The following is a 20,176-nucleotide window of genomic DNA, read 5'->3' as shown; positions in this document are numbered from 1 at the left end:
TTACAGAAGAACCTCCAATGCAGTATTTAAAAACAACAACAATAAAATGTATTTATATAGCACCTTTAGCATAGTAAAATGTCCCAAGGCACTTCACAGGAGCGTTATCAAACAAAATTTGACACTGAGTCACATAAGGAAATATTACGACAGATTGCCAAAATCTTGGCTAAAGAGGTAGGTTTTATGGAATGTTATTAACAAGGAAGGAGAGAAAGAGAAGCAGAGAGGGAATTCCAGAGCTTAAGACCTTGTCAGCTGAAGACACGGCTGCCATTGGTGGAGTGATTAAAATCAGGATGCTCAAGAGGCCAGAATTGGTGTAGCACAGAGATCTCAGAGGGTTGTAGGGCTGGAGGAGATTACAGAGATTGGGAGGGGTGAGGCCATGAAACTGAGGATGAGAATTTTAAAATTGAGGTGTTGAAAACCAATGTAGGTCGGTGAGCACAGGGGTCATGGGTGAATGGGACGGTGCAAATTAGGACACTCAGCAGAGTTTTGGATGACCTCAAGTTTGAAGAGAGTAGGACATGGGAGGCTGGCCGGGAATACGTTCAAATAGTTAAGTCTAGAGTTAACAAAGGCATGAATGAGGGTTTCAGCAGCAGATGAACTGAGGCAGACATGGAGTTGGGGGATGTTATGGAGGTGGAAATAAACAGTCGTGGTGATGATACGGATATGTGGTCAGAAGCTCATCTCAAGGTCAAATATGGTACCAAGGTTGCAATAAGTTTGGTTCAGTCTTAGAGAGTTGCCTGGGAGAGGGATGGAGTCTGGTTAGGGAATGGAATTTGTGGTGTGAACCAAAGAGAATGGCTTCAGTCTTCCAATATTTAGTTGGAAAAGATTTATGCTCATCCTGTACTGGATGTCAGACTCACAGTCTGACAATTTAGAGAAGTGAAGGGATCAAGAGAATTGGTGATGAGGTAGAGTTGGGTGTCACTAGCGTACATGTGGAAGATGACGCTGTTTTCGGATGGTGTCGCTGAGAGGCAGCATGTAGAAGAGAAATAGGAGGCGACCAAGGGTAGATCCTTGGGAGACACCAAAGGTAACGTAGTGGGAGCGGGAGGAGAAGCCATTGCTGGTGATTCTCTGGCTACAATTGAATAGATGAGTAGAAGCAGGCAAGTGCAGTCTCTTCCAGCTGGACGATGTTGGAGAGGCATTGGACGAGAATGGTATGTGGTCAGCCATGTAAAAGGCTGCAGACAGGTTGAGAAGGATGAAGAAAGATAGTTTGTCTTTGTCATAGTCACAGAGGATGTCATTCGTGTCTTTGATAAGAGCCATTTCATAGTGTGGCAGGGGTGGAAACCTAATTGGAGGGATTCAAACATGGAGTTCCAGAAAAGATGGGCATGGGTTTGGGAGGTGACAGTACGTTCAAGGACTTTGGAGAGGAAAGGAAGGTTGGAGATGGCGTGGTAGTTTACAAGGATGGAGGGGTCATGGGTTGGATTTTTGAGGCAGATTTGAAGAATAGAGGTCGGTACCTGAGGAAGGAGAACCATTAATAATATCAGCTAATGTGACAGTCAGGAGGGGAACTTGGGTGGTCAGCAGTTTAGTGGGAATAGAGTCGAGGAAGCAGGAGGTGGGTTACAGGGACAAGATAAGCTTGGAGAGGGCATGAGGAGAGAAACTAGAGAAATATGCAAGTCCAGAGCTAGGGCAAGGAGGAAACCTTGGTGGAAGTTTGATCCGGTGCGCTAGGAAAGGGAGGGAAGTGGCAGAGACAGCTGATCAGATTGTCTCAATCTTAGTGACAAGGAAGTCCATAAGCTCATCCTGATGGGGGTGAGGGAATGTTCTATGGCATTCTCCAGCTATCTGTATTTTTTTCCAGCAAAGTGCTCTAACTAGCAACTTCCTCACTGACCGAGTGCTATTTAGTTGAGTAGTTGCATCCTACTAATTTGTAATTTCAAAATAAAACCATTTTAATTTGCAACAAACAGGGAAAAGTGGCTGAGTAGAATATGCAATTTGGGTCCACCAAAAGGTACAGTCAAATGCTGCCTTCATGGAGGCACAAAAGGAAATAAATGTCAGCCACTTGTATTATAACTGGAATCCTTTTTGAGTTTTAGTTTTGAAGTCTGTGATTTTTTTTTTCTTAAAAGTGTTCTTTCTGTGCTATATCTAGAGTATATTTTTGAATCCTGACGTGAAAGTGGCATAACTGGAGCATGGAAAACTGTTTGCTCATCAAATCATAGTTAGTCAACCTCTTTATAATACAGCTTCTGTCTTTCAGCAATAATGCTGATTAAGGCAAGTCTCTAGAGTAAGTGACCTATTGCCAGTGCATCTCAAAATATTGTAATAATCTTGAGTGTGTGCCTCCAACTCATAGTGGCGCAATCGTAAAATTAGTTCTCACTGGAAGCATGTGGCATTAGATCTGCTGTATGTTGGCCATTGTTGGATTGCAAATGTGACTTTACGCATCTCCAGTTTTCTGTCAGTGGAGAATAGCCATAAATTTAGATGAAGATGTTTAGTGTGCTGCATATTTGCTTCACACACTAGTATCCCTATTTTAATACCTTTATCTTCTTTAAGATTACCTTTGCCTCCAGGTTCATTGGCTACTCTTTGGGAAAATGAAAAACTGTTCAAGGAGCTTTACTTCACTAAATATCCCGTAAGTGTGATACTTCAGAAAAAATTGTTTCCATTACTGTGAATGCAGTCTGCAAAATGAGCAAACAGCTAAGTGTTTTAGGATTTTGGGGGAATTATTGTGCTCAAAGTAAGGACTGCCACCCCAAGTGTTTGAAATATTTTCTATTTTTGATATCCAGGAGGAAATTTTAACACCTCGCCTAGCAGAAACTGAGTGGGTGATGAGTTGAAATGACCTGTGCAGCTTACCCACTCTGATCCTGCTGCCTTAATCCCAATATTAATAAGCAGGCAAGAGAGACACTCACAGGAAGGTAGCAGGTTTCTTGTTTAAATATGCAAATTGGGTTCTGATTGAGGCATCGGAACCTGACTGCAGTCTTAACCTGAGGCCTGCACCAGATAGCAGAAGTGCTGCTTTAGGCCAAAATGTAACCTTGGTCCACCACCCGACTGTGATGCCCTTCCGTGCCACCCAGCTGTCCCCCAAATACTTATCTTAGTGCCTGGAACAATTCCCTCAGGTCCAGATTGAAGGTGCACAAATGTACAGCTGCAGGTCATAAATGCAAGTAATAACAGCCACTCACTATGCTGACACACAAGCTTTTATTTTTCTGGACTTAACAAAGAGTTTGAGGTGATACCAAAAAATGACATTGGGCATGATTTGTAAACTGTACTCAACAGGTAACCATAATATTTGAATGGTGCAGGAACAGTTGAAATAAACTTGTATCCATGATTTTAAACTTTTCCCTATATCTCTATCCAGGGTTACTATGATACTATGGATGCTGGCTATATGGATAATGATGGATATTTGTATGTCATATCACGGGTCGATGATGTCATCAATGTTGCAGGTCATAGGATTTCAGCTAGTGCTATTGAGGAGGTAATTTTTTTTTATTCAGCCATTATCCCCATTTTGTTTCCTTTTTCTCTTCCCAAAATTGTTCTTCCTGCACAATGATGACCCCCTCCAATCAATAAGGTTGGACAATCTTGGATGCCTCTAGAAATCATCAGCCCTGTTTCTGGTAGCATCACATAACAATGCTGCCCAGATGTGAATAGGTGCCCTGCCTTGGTGCAGTATCTTTCCTCTGGATGAAACAGCACTTGATGAATTGACTGACAACAGTACTTGTCACCAATTCCTTTTTCTAAAATTAAAATTCAATAACATGAAATGTAAGACAGATTTTAAAATGTTGGACAAGATTTAGAAAAAAGTGAATTATTTACTGAATATGTTTGCTGACTTTCTTTCAGGCCATCATCACACATCCAGCTATAGCAGACTGTGCTGTGGTAGCCCTCGAGGATTTTGTGAAGGGGCATATTCCATTAGCTTTTTGTGTTTTAAGGACCGGTGAGATCATTAATTTCCCCCATTTAACAGTATTATGCATCTTAACATTCCGATTAATAGCTTCATCAAATTTTACTTTATGAAAAATATATAACCAGGTGTGACTGAGACATTTGAAGAACTTGCAGAAAAGATGGTTAAAATTGTTCGGGACTCCATTGGTCCAGTTGCTGCATTCAGGAAAGTGGTTTTTGTGCCAGTGTTACCAAAGACTCGTTCTGGCAAGATACCTCGTTCTACACTTTCAGCAGTTGCAAATGGCAAGCCTTACTCAGTAAGTTTGTGCTTTTACTTTATTATATAGAGCAATGCATGTCATCTTGAATCGTGGCCTTTTTTAAAAAACATTTCTGGGTTGCCATCAATGTGATAACTTTATCTGACATATCTTCTTGCATGGGTTTACACAGGTTACTTCATGGCTGTTTGTGCTTCATATGTTGATCGGAAATAAAAAAAAAATCAATAATTTGATTTGATGACTCATTGAAGTTAAAATGCTCTGATCTGTCTCCTTTGGAGCTAGTTTTTGGTCAGGTAGAGATGGAATTTTAACACTGTGGGTCACAGCTTCAAAATATAGCATGGAAGCAGAATCAAAGCAGGCTAGTTTAGTTTAGTTTAGAGATACAACACTGAAACAGGCCCTTCGGCCCACCGAGTCTGTGCCGACCATCAACCACCCATTTTATACTAATCCTACACTAATCCCATATTCCTACCACACCCCCACCTGTCCCTATATTTCCCTACCACCTACCTATACTAGAGGCAATTTATAATGGCCAATTTACCTACCAACCTGCAAGTCTTTTGGCTTGTGGGAGGAAACCGGAGCACCCGGGGAAAACCCACGCAGACACAGGGAGAACTTGCAAACTCCACACAGGGAGTACCCAGAATTGAACCCGGGTCTCTGGAGCTGTGAGGCTGCGGTGCTAACCACTGCACCACTGTGCTGCAGTGTATACCTCTTGTAAACAAAATAAGTTAATCCATCCATCTATCTGTACTATGTTAAAACATTTTCAAATAGTGCACACTTCTTGTATCACATCATACTAAAAATAAAACACAACAAACCAGAATTGAAGAAATAGGTAGCATATGAAACATGAGGAAAGTAGCTTGAAAACTGCCAACAAGAAACTAAAGAAAATCCTGAATGAACAGTCGGGAGAACAAACCAATGAGAATCAAAGGAATCAATGATAAACAGCTCAAAATACATTCTGAAAAAAACTTCACCTGCTAATTATTTCTTTAAAAAAAATGTTTTGCTCTATTACATTTATGCATTAATTGTCAATTTTGTCATTTAATACTTCCATTAGAATTTTTACTTGAAGGCTTCAGCTCTCCCAAAAGCTTTGGCTTGGACTTGATATTTTTGGCCAGAATCAAGATACTGCTAAGTGGTAGCAGATCCTGTATATGCAACATGCCCTATTTTCCAAGATGCAACCAACTACTTCAGTATTCTAATAGCAAAATACTGCGGATGCTGGAAGTCTGGCTGAAAGTGTTAGAAATACTCAGCAGCTCTGGCAGGATCTGTGCAGAGAGAAACAGAGTTCTGATGAGAGGTTAACTCTGGGGGGAATTTTATGCTGGTGGTAGGGCTCTTGACGTTGGGGGAAACGATGCTGAGATCCCCGCGTCACCTCTTTTCTGGATGGCCTGCCGAATTTAGTGCCAATCAGACACCTAAGTGGACAGCGATGGGCCTTCCATGGAGAGCTGCTGGCCAATCAGAGGCTGGCAGCTGCAGCGCCACCGTGGAGGTGGTGACTGCTGCTGGAGATGACCATCCTGGTGACCAACGATCGTTGCTGGACCCAGGCCTCAGATAGGTCAGGGAAGGAGGTGACTCGCGGGGTGGTGGTCGTGGGGGAGGGGAGCGGGGGGTGGGGGGTCCTCAGCAGGCACCCCACTTTCCGATGCCAGGTCCCTTGTTCAGGCACGTGCCTTTGAACAAGCGACCATCTCCCCCAAAGCTGGGAAGCAGCCTGCATGGTTCTTCATGTTATGCTTCCCTTGTGCTGACAGGGCTGCCGCTGTGTGGGTAATTGTGGTTGTGGCGGGAAGAGGTCCTTAATTGAGGGATAATTACCCAGTTAAGGGCCTCAATTGGTGACAGGGCAGGACCAAATTTTGGCGGAGGCAGGAAGGCAGTGGGAATTCCCCCCACCCCCGCCACTGTCCCACCCGATTTTATGCTCTACCCAGGCTGGATTTTGCCAGCCACTCGGCGTCGTAGATTGTGGCGGGAGGCCCCATAAAATGCATGCTGGAGTGACCCACCACAGCTCATGACACCGAGAAGGCCCTGCTGGATAATAGTGGCGGCGGCAAGGCCTTCATTAAAATATGGAAATGAGGTTACTTAAGGTGCAAATAAATTTACCTGCTGCCGGCGGCTGTCCCATGCCGATTTTACGGCCACCGGCCGCAACTCACACGCCTTCACTCCTAATGGAGTTCCAAGACGAGACACTGGTAGGGAGGGGGGAGGAATAAAATTATCAGGGTTGGGGGAGGTGGGGGCAGCAGGAAAAACGTTCCTTATTGGCTGTGGGGACAGTGGAAAGGGGTTTAGGGTCAAGGGGAATAAAGTTCGGGGGTGGGGTAAGATTGTGAGTGAGAGCTCACTATTTTGGGGCATAAAACTAGTTATTTATGCATTGGGGGTGGGAGAGGGGATTTGAAGTTTCAATAAAATGTTATTTTAATTGAATTGAAACCGTGTCACTTAAAAAATGTAAATGTCACTGAAGGGCTTCAAGCCCTTTAAAAATGGCACTGGCGCCTGTGCAGTGGCGCTGGACGCCGTTGCCGGAGAGGCGGTGGCCGCCCCCTCAATGTCATTAGGGGCAGCCGCTACACCCCCTCCATTTAAATGAGCCCTCGCGCACAGTATCGTGGGGGGGGCGTCTGTGGCGGCGCTTCCAGGTCGGAAGGCTGCCGACTTCACACCGGTGTGCTGGTAAAATTCAGACTTCCGTCTCCAAACCCGCCACGGGAGAGCATAAAACTCCCCCCTCAGTTTCTCTGTCCACAGAGGCTACCAGACCTGTTGAGTATTTCCAGCACTTTCTGTTTTTACTCCAATATTCTCTTTCGCTTCCAGTACTATCTGTTTGTTCTTATTTTAAAAATTATTTGAAGGCCAGAGAGCAAATTCCAAAATCTAATTCAAGTAAATTTTATATAGAATGTCCACGAGAATTTTCACAGAGAACAAAACATGAATGTTTTCTTTCTTTATCTTAATTTGTACTTTGTCCCTAAAACAAATCAACTTAATTTTGAAAGCTACTCCCGCCACCGAAATTGGCAGCTGCGGGCGAAAATAATGGAGGCCCACTCATGTGGGCCGCACTTTGTGGAGCCGCTGTCATATTAAGCACAGCGGCTCATTTAAATAGCCGGGGCGGACCTCCCCCCCCCCCACCCCCACCAATGACGTGGAAGGCGCGGCCTGTCCATCCCCGGCAATGGTGTCAGCTGCCTGTGCACAGGCGTGATGTCATTATTAAAGGGCTTCGAGCCCTACCATCCATTTCAATATTTAAAGAGACATTTAATTAAAAAAATTAAATGCATTTATTTTTGTCCCTCTCCCACCCCCCCATAAAAATAAATTAATTACTTGCCCTCTCCCCCCCGCAAAACACTTGTCCACCTGACCGTCCCCTTCCCAAAGTGCATAAACTTTAAACTATAACCCTTCCTGCCATCCCCTACACCAATGATAATTGCTCTGACCCCGCTACCCCCCCCCCCCTCAACTCCGCCGCACTGAGAAACTTACCTCCTCCCGCCTCCCCACCAATGTTCTGCCTCGGTTCCCCGGACGGGGATCAGAGGGTGTGTGAGTTCCGACCACCGGCACGAAGATCGCACCAGGACATACGGCGGGAACGTACGTCTCATTAATTAATTGATTTTAATTAATTTCAGAATTTAAATGTCAGTCCGATCACCGAGCGGTGGTGGGGTGGGCAGGGAGGGAGGGGTGCCGCCACGAGGCCTCGCCACAGGCGGTAATATTGGGCCGGGCCTTCCCAGCGTTGGGGTGTGTGGTGGCCCTCTCCCGGAGGCATTTTCCAGGACACCCCGCCACAACCCCGACGTCGGGGGTTGGGGGGGGGGTCTGTAAAATTCAGCCTAGTGTGTTGTTAATCAATCCAAAATATAACCATTCAAGTTAGTGACAGCTGGTCCTGAGAAGGGTTATAGGCAGAGAGAGTCAGAGATAGGTGAAGGGAGAGACAGAGAGAGAGCCAGATACAAGCTACGTACATATCCAAGAGAAGGACAGATACTGAGAGTAACACGCCCATAAGCCAATCACAAATGATGAATTGAATGTTTAATTTTTATTTTAGAAACCCACAAATCATTTCTGCCAGATCCAGGACCCTGTATTTCTTTGTGCTGTCAGTTCTGTGCCCTCCCCTCCCTTCACTGTTAAGGACCCCAGGAACATACGAAAGAGTGAAAGCCCACATTCTACTGTCCAGTTCCACCAAATCTCAGATTCTACTTCCACGGTTCTGTCACATGCCATGTTTCCCCTCACAGTGATGCCAGGTCACAGGATCACTCCAGTGGCCAGGGACATTAGAGGAAAGTCATTCCTTTAATTTACAATGCCATTTTGATAAGACTTTTGCATTCTCACGAATCCTGTCCCTGCTTTAACATCATATTCTATAATACCTAATGTTAGAGCTGTGAGTTCTGAGGAAAGGCTGCAGGCACTTTGGCTACTGGGAGGAGAAACCCTGGAATAGTTTTAGAGCCAATTGGATGTTGCCGTAGGAGTATTTTAAAGCCATTCTGGATGGATCAACTAAGATGGGCTGATTATCTTATGCCCTTGAATGATGTCTCCAATCATGCATAGAAACTCAAATGTAACTTTAAAGGTCTGGATTGTCACGTTTTTAAATGTTACATTAAACTTATCAATATCACTGGTCAGCTTTTTATTGCTGTAGTTTATGTTACTTCACTATTAATACATCAAACGAGCTCTACATAAGGTTACCAGATTATACCTGACCGATATATTTGAAGCATAACGGTCAATGAATTTTGGGATTTCTTTTCTTGCATAGAGCAGCAGAATGCAATTGTTCTTTAATAGTTGAAGTAGACAACTGTCTGGGTTCGCATTGTTCTGGTAATTTTACAGGATGTTATTATGACTTTAGGTTACTACTGTTAGGGCTTATATTGTTCACCTTCTTCCCATAGATAACACCAACCATTGAAGATCCTCATGTTTTCTCAGAAATTGAAGCAATTCTGAAACAGAAGAAAATTACATCTTAACATTCAGTGCCACATCATAAGCTATTAACTCTTTTCCTGGTGATGATCAATTCTGTGTCCAGAGCATACCTCTGAATCTCATATAGAAGCTCCATATTTTCATTTCTGCCAATATTTTAAACTGTGTAACACATATATGAAAAAAATTCTGTAACGTAAGTTGCTAATGAGTCAATTTCCATTTTCAGTGATGTTTCCTCAAAAGGTCAAGACATAAAATTTGAGTTCCAGCCAAAAGTTTTATGTACAAAATCAATGTTTAAAACGTGAAAGCTGTACAAAAATAACCTTTCTTTTAGATCTATCTTTCAACAATTTTAAGGTTTGGCCCAATTTAACAGAATCTAGCAAAGGAATATTATCACACATATTGGAAGAAAAATGGAATCACTTGCATCTATAAAGAAATGTTGGAAATAGTATTATTTTAGATTTCCAATTATTAAGGGCAGTTTTTTAAGGAAAATTACCCAAAATGTACAGGACAATTGTGGGTAAGAATATGTAAGTAACAGATTTGGTGTCGTTCCAAATGAAACGTAAGTTGCTATTACTTAGCAAAAAAAAGTTTAAAATTTAATGATCACTACATTTAAAGGAGAAGCCAGAACTGATTCTCAGCATCATTACCTCCATTGTTCTTTTAGGTCATGCATCAGTTAATTCATCAGCTGATTGAGAACATAAGTTCCGAAAATTATCTGTAAACTACCTTTAGCACTCACTTCTGTAGCTGGATGTCCTGTGGTAATGTAAAAGAACTTGAAATAAAAAAACATTTTACAATGTTAATGTTGAACTTAATTCCTGGAGGAAGACATGTAGCCAATACTTCAATTGTTTATCTGCCTTTGGAAACCCAAGGCTGAATTTTATTCTCCCACCGCTGGGAGTGGTGGCGGGTGAAACAAATGGCAGCCCACACGCGCAGGACGCGTGTCGTCATGCAACCGCGATTTACCGCACAGCGGCTCAAGACAATATGCCGATCGGGCCACGCCGCCCCCCCCACCACCCCCCAACAATCACATGGTGGGGATGGGCTCTGTGACACCGGCAATGATGTCAGCTGCCACTGTGCAGGTGCTGGTGCCATTTTTAAAGGGCAGCCAGACGTGCCGCTGAATTTAAATATTTAAAACTAGCCCCGCCCCCCCAGTACACCGCAATAAAAATTATCGCCGCTCCCCCAAAATAACACTTACAGATAATAATTACCCTCTGCCGCACCACAAAAGACTTACATGCAAGACTTGACCTTTTCCCCCCCACCAAACTGTTCAAAGTGCAGCGATCACCCCTTCAACCCCTCCATTACACTATTAATGCTGATTGGACCCCACTACCCCTTTCCCCACCTCAGTAGCACCAGCTTTCCCTAGATGGGAAAGTGAAGGCACGTGAGTGCCGGCTGCTACTCGGAAGATTCCGGGCAGCAGGTAAGATCGCTGAAAATTTTATTTAAATGTATTCAATTTCTTAATTTACATTTTCAAAGCCGGGTTCCATCAGCCAGCGTCGAGGGGCCCGCCGCAGCGCCTCGCTGCCGCCAGTAAGAGCAGGCCCAGCACTCCCAGTGTCGGGCTCCGTGGCGGGCCGCTGTTGGTACAATCTTCCAGTCCCCCCACCACAGAGCCCGATGTTGGGATCTCAACAAAATCCAGCCCCCAATGTGATTCCAAATTTACAGATTTCAAATTATGATTTTACAAACTGTCCCCTATTTGTCATATATTCTTGACCAAAATCTTTTAAAAATTATTGGTTTTAGGAATCTGGTGCTCTTGTCAGTTTAGTAGAAAAGTCACTTTTAGAATTCATTTTTTATGCTTTTTACCCTTTCAGGCTGAGGAGTAGTGTATTTCTTATTTGAACTTCTTGACACAAGAAACCACTGTTTGTTAGAGTTCAGGAACAGTTTAGCTTTCCTTGGTGAGCTTTTATGAGCTGCATCAACATTCTCAGATAGATGATGTGATATTTTGGTCATCTGTCATAATATCTCCTTATGTGGCTCAGTGTCCAGTTTTGTTTGATAATGCTGCCATGACGCGCCTTGGAACATTTTAGTGAACTAAAGGTGCATATAAATGCAAGATGTTACATATATTACAGCATACTCTGTCATATTACTTGTTCCTTTGATATGTGAACTCACAGGACTACAAGTAATATCCAAAGAAAACATGAGTTTTTATTATAACTTAACTAGAACATATGTATACAAACAGTTACTGCACAAGCCACATCTAAACATAGCTCACTCTGTCGGGCTACACCCACAACTCTCTGGTCATGTGTGACATGGCACCACTTTATCTGATGTCATGGTCCTGTAGTTTTTTTTCCGGAATGTGCGGTTTGCCTTTAAGGCTTGCAAGGGATCAGTATTGCTTTAAGAACCAGCAAGCCTCAGGAGTTATAGGAAGGTGCATTTTCGTTGCCTTAGAAACAGCCATTTGGAGACTGCGATTCAAAGGGTGTATTTTCGATACCATGGAAACAGCCACTGGGAGTGAGTCTCATGTGATACATTTGTTACAATTCAGTTTTGAACTGGCTTTTAGTTGAAGACAGTTTGTTCTAACAGAACACAGAGGACACAGCTGTGATGTTTAGCACACCTGAAAAAGACTCTCAACCATTTAAACTGAAGGAAGAGGATTTTAGTCTGTTTAATTATTATCTCTCAAAATTCTAAAACATCAAGCTAAAACAGAGATCTCTGGTAATTTAAACTGAAGGGAGGGAAGTTAGACTGTGACAATCTTTTATCCCTCAAAAACTTTAAAGTCAGATTGATTCTGTTGAAAGTGTTTGCAGATCGTTAATTGTTGAAATTTGCTGCAGAAGGAAAGCAACATTCTTTGAGGACTTCAAGCAATATTCTGTGGGGACTTCAAGCAACATTGGACTGTAAATTTGCAAGGACTCTAATTTTTCTATTTTAAATGTTGTTTATATCTTCATAGTGTTTAAGAATTTAGGTCTTCTAATTAAAGAGTTAATTTGTTGATTTAAAGACGCCAGGTTTAGTTAGCCTCATTCGGGGGCTAATAGATGGTACAATTTGGCTGGGTCTTTCTTTAATTTGTAAAGTTTTAAATGATATGTTTTCCGATCTGTGGAGTGACAGGATTGAATTAATAGTGCGTTGGTCCCACCACAATCAGAATCGTATATTTTGATTGGGGGTTTTGACAGGAACGGTCGATCGTAACTCTGGTGACCTTCACTTACATAGGTGATCCGCCCTTAAGTTCATCGCACAAAACACTCTTTAACAAAAAAAATTTAATCCTCACTATAATAGACTATAGGGTCAATTTTAACCCTTCCCACCAAATGCACGAGTAAAGTTTAGTCCTTCCCTGCCCTGGGTTGTCACCTCCCCAAACATGAAATCCTCCTGATACCTTTCTATTATTTACATGAATGCAGGCAACTGATCCGTCAGTTCCCACTGGTGGCTCCTGTCAGCTAATATTCTGCTCCTGCTTGCTAGCCAGCTGCTGGACAGGCAGCTGACCAGGGGCATGCAGTTGCCTAGGATCAGGGGTTAACATAGTCTTAGCCTCATTCTGCTGAGGTCAGTCAGCTTTGGCACTTGCTTCACCCCTGCCCACTGGATTCTCACTCTGACTGTAAATCGACAATTACATTTCAAGCCTATATCAGTAATATACCTGCTAGATTCAAGTCCATGACAATATCCTGATGTGTTATGGGATCTATAATGACACCTCACTATAATACCCAAAATAATTTGGGCGGCACAGTGGCAAAGTGGTTAACTTCGCAGCCTCACAGCTCCAGTGACCTGGGTTCGATTCTGGGTACTGTCTGTGCGGAGTTTGCAAGTTCTCCCTGTGACCGCGTGGGTTTTCGCCGGGTGCTCCAGTTTCCTCCCACAGCCAAAGACTTGCAGGTTGATAGGTAAATTGGCCATTATAAATTGCTTCTAATATAGGTAGGGGAATTGAGGGAAGGTGGGGATGTGAGAGGGTAATGGGATTAATGTAGGATTAGTATAAATGGGTGGTTGATGGTCGGCACTGACTCGGTGGGCCAAAGGGCCTGTTTCAGTGATGTATCTCTAAATAAAAATAAAATTGGCTCCTAAAGCTTATGCTATAATGAGGGTGTAGGTTGCAACAGTATGCCCTGTTATTTTCTTGAAACATGCTCTTTGATTTTTTTAAAATTATATGTGGCTTAATCATTTTAAATTGAGATTTACTGAAAAATATACACTTTAAATTATCAATAAATTGTATGTAAAACAATTCTGTTGGTCAATATTTTTTAAACAAACATATTAAAGGACACTTAATACAAGAATGTTGCATTGACCGCCTCATACATTTCTCTAATTCTCCTGCTTTCTTTGAGTATTGTTTGATTACTCGCCAAAATAAGCTATTTTGCATTTTCCTATCTTGTAAGAAGTTGAAATATTTGTTGTTAATATAAATCTAAAGTATAAATTTAATATATAATCATGCATGGTTTATGTTTACTTGAACTGGATGAGTGACTCCTTCTTGTCAGTTTTTCTGTCAAACTAGGCATATTGAAAACTACCTCAATTATGGAAAAAGTGAGTTTTCACCAGACATATTGAATTTTGATATGAAATATAGTAAATTTTTAGCAGCTTTCATTAGAATTGTAAAATTACCACATTTGTATTACTGAGCCACATTATTAAACAACTATTTGCCAAAGCAGCAATAATAACTTGATTGAATGGGATAGCAGTAGTTACCACATTTTGTGAAAAGTATTGAAGTGTCTAAAAATGGACAATATTTTGATATTCTGTTGATTCATTTCATTCTGTCCATACCTTATCATCTGATCCTGCATATCAGTACAAAAGTAAGAAAACCTGGAACATTTTTCTTTCCTGTTCTCTAGTTACTTAATTTCTTAAAATATAAAAAGTAAAAAATAAAACTTTATGAAATTTACCCTGGCCCCCTATATAATCGGGCAAAACTCTAAAGATATATCACATTATTTTTGACTAATTATACTGCACAAATAACAATAGAATGCCTTTTTTGTTCATACTAAACGTTTATTAAAATATGTTGTTGACACATTTGTATTGATTTTTTGGATTATTTCAAAATAGAAATTAAATTGCACCTAATGACTATCCTATTTCAATAGTTTTATGCAAATAAAGAAAACCCATCAACAAGAAAATCTTAATAGCGTCCCATTTCTCAGATTGCTTGAAGCACTGCAGCTTTAGAATTACAGAGACTATATGAAAATATGGCCTGAATAGGGGAATAATTAGCACATTTATTCAGAAGGCACAACATAGACTCTTGCTGAAACAATGGGCTGAAATTTATGGTCCTGCCACTGAAATTGGCGGCAGCGAAAACAATGGCAGCCCGCCTGTGCAGGCTGCACGTTGTGGAGCCGCCGCGATATTAAGCCCGGCGGCTCATTTAAATGGCTGGACTTCCCACTCCAATGGCGTGGAGGGAGCAGTCTGTCCGTCCTCAACAATGGCGTCAGCTGCCTTTACGCAGGCACTGACGCCATTTTTAAAGGGTTTTGAGCCCTACATTTCAATTTAACTAGTTAAAGAGAAATAGAAGGAAAAAAATTTAAAACATTTATTTCGCCCCTCTCACACCTCCCCAATAACCATATAATTAATTAATTGCCCTATTGCCCCAACCCCCCCAAAACACTTCCCTTGTCAACTTGACCTCCCCTCCACAAAGTGTATACACTTTACACTATAACCCTTCCTACCATCCCCTACACCAATAATATGACTTTGACCCCGCTCCCCAACTTCCCAAACTGACAAACTTACTTGCTCCCCGCTTCCTACCAGTGTTCCACCTCGGCTCCTCAGACTGGGATCCAAAGGCACGGAGTGCCGGCCACTGGCACAAAAATTGCTCTGGGACAGACGGCAGGAGTGTAACAGTAACTCATTTGTTTATTTTAATGAATTTAAATATTTAAATTGGGTTCCCGTCGCCAAGCGGCGGGGGGGCTGTCACGAGGCCTCTCCGCCACCAGCAATATCAGGCCAGGCCTTCCTGGCGTTGAGGTTCACGGCAGGCCTCTCCCTGAGGCATTTTTCAGCCCCCCCCCCCCCACCCCACTGCCACAACCCCCGACCTCGGGGGTCTGTAAAATTCAGCCCACCAGCGACGGGTGCAGAAAATGGCGGCCTCTGTGCGTGGGACCCACGCTGCCATGCCGCAATTCTGTGGCGGGTGGTCACTTAGCTTATTCATGGCAGCCGCCTCCCCCCACCCCAATCACATGGCAGGAGAGGCATTGGCAACGCCGTTCATGGTGTCACCTGATGTGGAAGCAGGTACTGGTGCCTTTTTAAAAGGCTACCAGCCGTGCAGACAGTTCAACAAAGTTCAGCGTTCACCCCTTCCCCACCTCAGTGGCGCCAACTTTCCCTGGACGGGAAAGTGAAGGCACGTAAGTGCCACACATCTGAAGATCGGTAACTGATGGTGAGGTCACTGCGGGTTGCAGTTAAATTAATTCTAACATATAATTAGCATATGGAAAGCAGGGTCCCATTGCAGAATGGTGGAGGGGCTGTCGTGAAGCGTCTCCACTGCTGGGAAGATCGGGCCTGGCAATCCTGGCGTCGGGTTGCGTGGCTGGCCACTGCCGCTCTGATTCTCCGCCCACTCCCCACCATGGAACCCAACGTCGGGCTGGGAACAAAATCCAGCCCAATGCCTTGCATTTGAACATTTTTCCAGCACAGCATGCAGATATCAAGGTATTGGTTGCACTTAGGCTATATTCTGGAAGTTAGAATTTAGGCTGCATTCATAATTGTAGTGTTGATGCAAAGTGGTTTAGTTTTGCATCAACTCTTAAATTAGTGTAAATACAGCCTGAAACATACACAAGGGCCAACTTAATACCAGAACCAAGCTGAGTGAGAGCCCTAGAAGAGGTTGTTTCACTCTGCTTGGCTTCAGAGTCAGTTCAGGTCTTGGACACAATTTACACCAAGTTTAGTGTCAATACAAAGTTGTTCTGGCTTTGTACTGCCACTAAATCTGAGGCGGGTAAATGCATCCCTAGATGGGAAAACTGGCTAAAGGTTCAACATTGTCCTCTGCTTATACATTGTAAGACAATTAAGTATATTAATTGCTACTTTGAGCCTTTGTGTCTCAACGAGTAAAGATTGCACCTGTAAATTGAAATAAGATTATTCTTTGGTCATCAATGTTATGCTGCTAACTATTTGATTTTGGAGTTGCCAAAATTTGAGATCTGCTAGAGGTTTTCAAGGGACAGTTTCAGCTTCAGTGTTTCCGTTGCACAGCCTTCATCTCCTACTAGAAAATCTTTAAATTTGATTTGCTCAAATCTTTTATAAGTTCTACTTGGTGCAGCACTTTTTTAATCATACCCCAGAGTTACTTTATCAGTCAGAACTTGAAATAATTTACGTTCTGGCCTTGCCTCGGCATTGAAGCAAATAGAATGATAAATTCAGATGGTGGAAATAGATTGCTATATTGCTTTATAATGCAAATTTTAATCATTACTTCCAGTGATCAAGATTTTATTCCAGGAAATGTAGGCGAGGCTTTAATGCCTTCTTTGTTTTAAAAAGTTTAGAATCATAGAAAGTTTAAGGCACAGAAAGAGGCCACTTGACCCATCGTGTCTGTGTCGGCCGGAAAACAATCCACCCATTCTAATCCCACCTTCCAGCATTTGGTCTGTACCCTGCAGATTACGGCACTTGAGGTGCCTATCCAGACTCCTTTTGAATGAGTTGAGGGGCTCTGCCTCAACTACCCTTTCAGGCAGTGAGTTCCAGACCCCCACCACCCTCTGGGTGAAAAAGTTTTTCCTCATCTCCCCTCTAATTTTTCTACCAATCACTTTAAATCTATGCCCCGTTGTCACTGACCTCTCTGCTAAGATGAATAGACCCTTCACCTCCACTCTATCCAGTTCACTCAAAATTTTGTACATTTCAATCAGTTCAATTAGTTTTGGAGATTGTAACAGCATAAATCAGCAATCTGTTCATGAAAGGTCACAGACCTGAAATGTTAACTGTTTCCCTCTCCACAGATGCTGCCTGACCTGCTGAGTATTTCCAGAACTTTCTGTTTTTATTTCAGATTTCCAGCATCTGCAGTATTTTGCTTTTGTATCAAGCTGTTCATGCTAATTTAGAAAGTAAATTCAACATAAATAATTGGATTGCGAAGTGAAAAATGGTCAATTAATGAGTTTTCAAGATTGAGTTATGTTTGAACCAATAATTTTATACATATATATATACACAAATTATTTTTGTCAATGAAAGCTGAAAGAGATATCTCAAACCCAGAAATGGTAAATGTAATTTTTGAGAACTTTTTTTTTTTAGTTCATTTTCTCTCCATAGATGGATTATAGACTAAATCTATGCAAAGTTAGTAAGAAGGTAGTGGGAAACTGGTAACTCAGTCAGTCTAGGTTGTATATCTCTAGCAACTCTTATAGGGATGGATTTTCCTCCACTATACCGGGCAGTCTAATGGTGGAAAATGTTAGAAAATGGAATGAGAAGGCAAACCGCCAGGGTTGGCACTACTCCAGGCAGTTAGCAGGGACAGCAGTCAGTTTCCCTGTCCCTGCAACACCCCACTGTCATTTAAATGCTATAGATGGTCAAGTTTGGGCGATGAGTTCCCTGCTGGGGGTTAGGGGAGGTGAGAAGAGAGCCATCAACATCCTGGAGATTACCATTGACCAGAATCTTAACTGGACCAGCCATATAAATACTGTGGTTAGCGACTGGAAATCCTGAGGCGAGTAACTCACCTCCTGACTCCCCAAAGCCTGTCCACCATCCACAAGACACGTCAGGAGTGTGACGGAATACTCTCCACTTGCCTGGGTGAATGCAGCTCAAGCAACTCTCAAGAACCTTGACACCATCCATAGTAAAGCAACCTTCTTGATCGGCATCCCATCCACCACCTTAAGCATTCACTCCCGTCACCACCGGCGCACAGTAACAGCAGTGTGTACTATCTACAAGATGCACTGCACCAACTCACCAAGGCTCCTTCAACAGCGCCTTGGATGGATCTGCAAGTGTGTTAACGGACTTGGTCACCACTTCCAGGTTTGGAAAGGATGGGCTCCAAACTCTGCACAAGGCACTGTGCCATGTTGATGCCAGACTGCTTCATGCTCCTTGACATTGACTGTAGGCCCGCCAATGCACCAAGCATTTCATTGTGCATATCCATCAGCTTTCTTCTGTAGGCTGCCCCCATGTTCATCTGAGTCCTTTCCAGCAGACCTTGTGTGCGACTTTACCCTCATAGCTGACACCTATGCTATCCTGGTCCCCTGCCTGTGTGCAGGCTGCTCGCATCCGGTGTCTCACTGGGCTGAATTTAATGCGACCGTTGAAGGCGACTGTTGAAGGTGGGTATGGTGGCAGGCTGGATGTAGAATTGCACCAGAACCATCTGCCCGGAAATTGGGCACCGTGATGTTGGTTAAAGATTTTGTCAATGACCAGGAAGCACCATGGTGGCATTTCTGCCCCAAAGCAATGAGAAGCTATTTTAAAATGCTGAACTGCTGTTTTAAATGCATTTAAATATAACTAATTCCAATTTATTGATTGGCCCTCGATTTTGTAAACAGCAGGCAGCACTTGCATGCCTTTGGGTTCATGACCGTTAAAACCTGGCAGCACTGAGGTGAGAGGCCACATTGCGTCAACGGGGAAGCAGTCCTGAGTATGGCTGCATAGGGGAAGAGGTGGGTTCCAAGACCATTGGCAGACTGTGTTGCTGTGTGCTCTGCAAGGGGGTTCAGGGTCTCAGGGCAAGGGTTTAGTGTGAGTTTGTCAGGGGGCTGTGTTGCGTTATCAAACTGCTGTGTAACGTGCTTGATTGCTCACACTGCTGGAACAGAGGGTGGACCATCAGCAAGGTTGAACTCAGATCCCTCAGGGACTCCACCAAGCGAATTATCAGTTGCCAGGCAGGGTCGTCTCTGCATCGACAATGCTCTGCAGGCCCACAGGTCACCTAGCATGGGTCTCATACACATGGTATTTTTGGACCACCGTGATGCAGCGCTTCTGACAGAGGGAAGGCGAACAGGCAGCTGTGCCTGTCCGTGAAGCTCCACAACGAGAGCAAAAGCTGCTGGCCAAGCCAACAAGAGCACACCAGCACCAGAGAATTATCTGACTTGCATCAGCTACCTCCAGATGTCTGAGTGGCATTGTCAGCAAAGACTATGGCTCTCCAGGCAGGCTGTCACTGACTTATGCACATTGCCGCAGGACGAGTTGCTACCTCTGGGATTTCGGGGTTACCCTATGGGGAATGAGCAAGAAGTTTGCAGACGACACAAAAATTGGCCGCATGATTGATAGCGAGGAGGATAGCTGTAGGCTGCAGAAAGATATCAATGGACTGGTCAGGTGGGCAGAAAAGTGGCAAATGGAATTTAATTCAGAGAAATGTGAGGTGATGCATTTGGGGAGGTCAAACAAGGCAAAGGAATACACAATAAATAGGGCACTGAGAGGTGTGGAGAAAGTGAGAGACCTTGGAGTGAATGTCCACAGATCCACGAAGGTAGCAGGACAGATCCAAAAGGTGGTGAAGAAGGCATATGGAATTCTTTCCTTTATTAGCCGAGGCATTGAATATAAGAGTAGGGAGGTTATGCTGGGACTATATAAAACATTAGTTTGGCCACAACTTGAGTATTGTGTAGTTCTGGTCACCTCATTACAGAAAGGATGTAATTGCA

At 43.2% G+C, this 20,176-nt stretch overlaps 1 protein-coding gene across 2 annotated transcripts in view; it reads left to right on the top strand.

Moving 5' to 3' along the window:
- Positions 1–10,165, top strand: part of acss3 (acyl-CoA synthetase short chain family member 3) — a 128,647-nt gene extending 118,482 nt beyond the window's left edge. For both annotated transcript variants that reach the window (XM_068050455.1, XM_068050454.1), the window contains 5 exons: positions 2,578–2,659; positions 3,416–3,538; positions 3,919–4,018; positions 4,117–4,292; positions 9,284–10,165. In XM_068050455.1, coding sequence (XP_067906556.1) covers positions 2,578–2,659; positions 3,416–3,538; positions 3,919–4,018; positions 4,117–4,292; positions 9,284–9,361 — 559 coding nt within the window. In that variant the 3' untranslated portion in view covers positions 9,362–10,165. The remainder of the gene's footprint in view (positions 1–2,577; positions 2,660–3,415; positions 3,539–3,918; positions 4,019–4,116; positions 4,293–9,283) is intronic.
- Positions 10,166–20,176: the final 10,011 nt, after the last annotated feature.

The sequence above is a fragment of the Heterodontus francisci genome, chromosome 18 (assembly GCF_036365525.1).
Source record: "Heterodontus francisci isolate sHetFra1 chromosome 18, sHetFra1.hap1, whole genome shotgun sequence".
Lineage (NCBI taxonomy): Eukaryota > Metazoa > Chordata > Chondrichthyes > Heterodontiformes > Heterodontidae > Heterodontus > Heterodontus francisci.
Note: the sequence above shows the minus strand (reverse complement) of the source record. Positions and strands in the feature narration are given on the sequence as shown.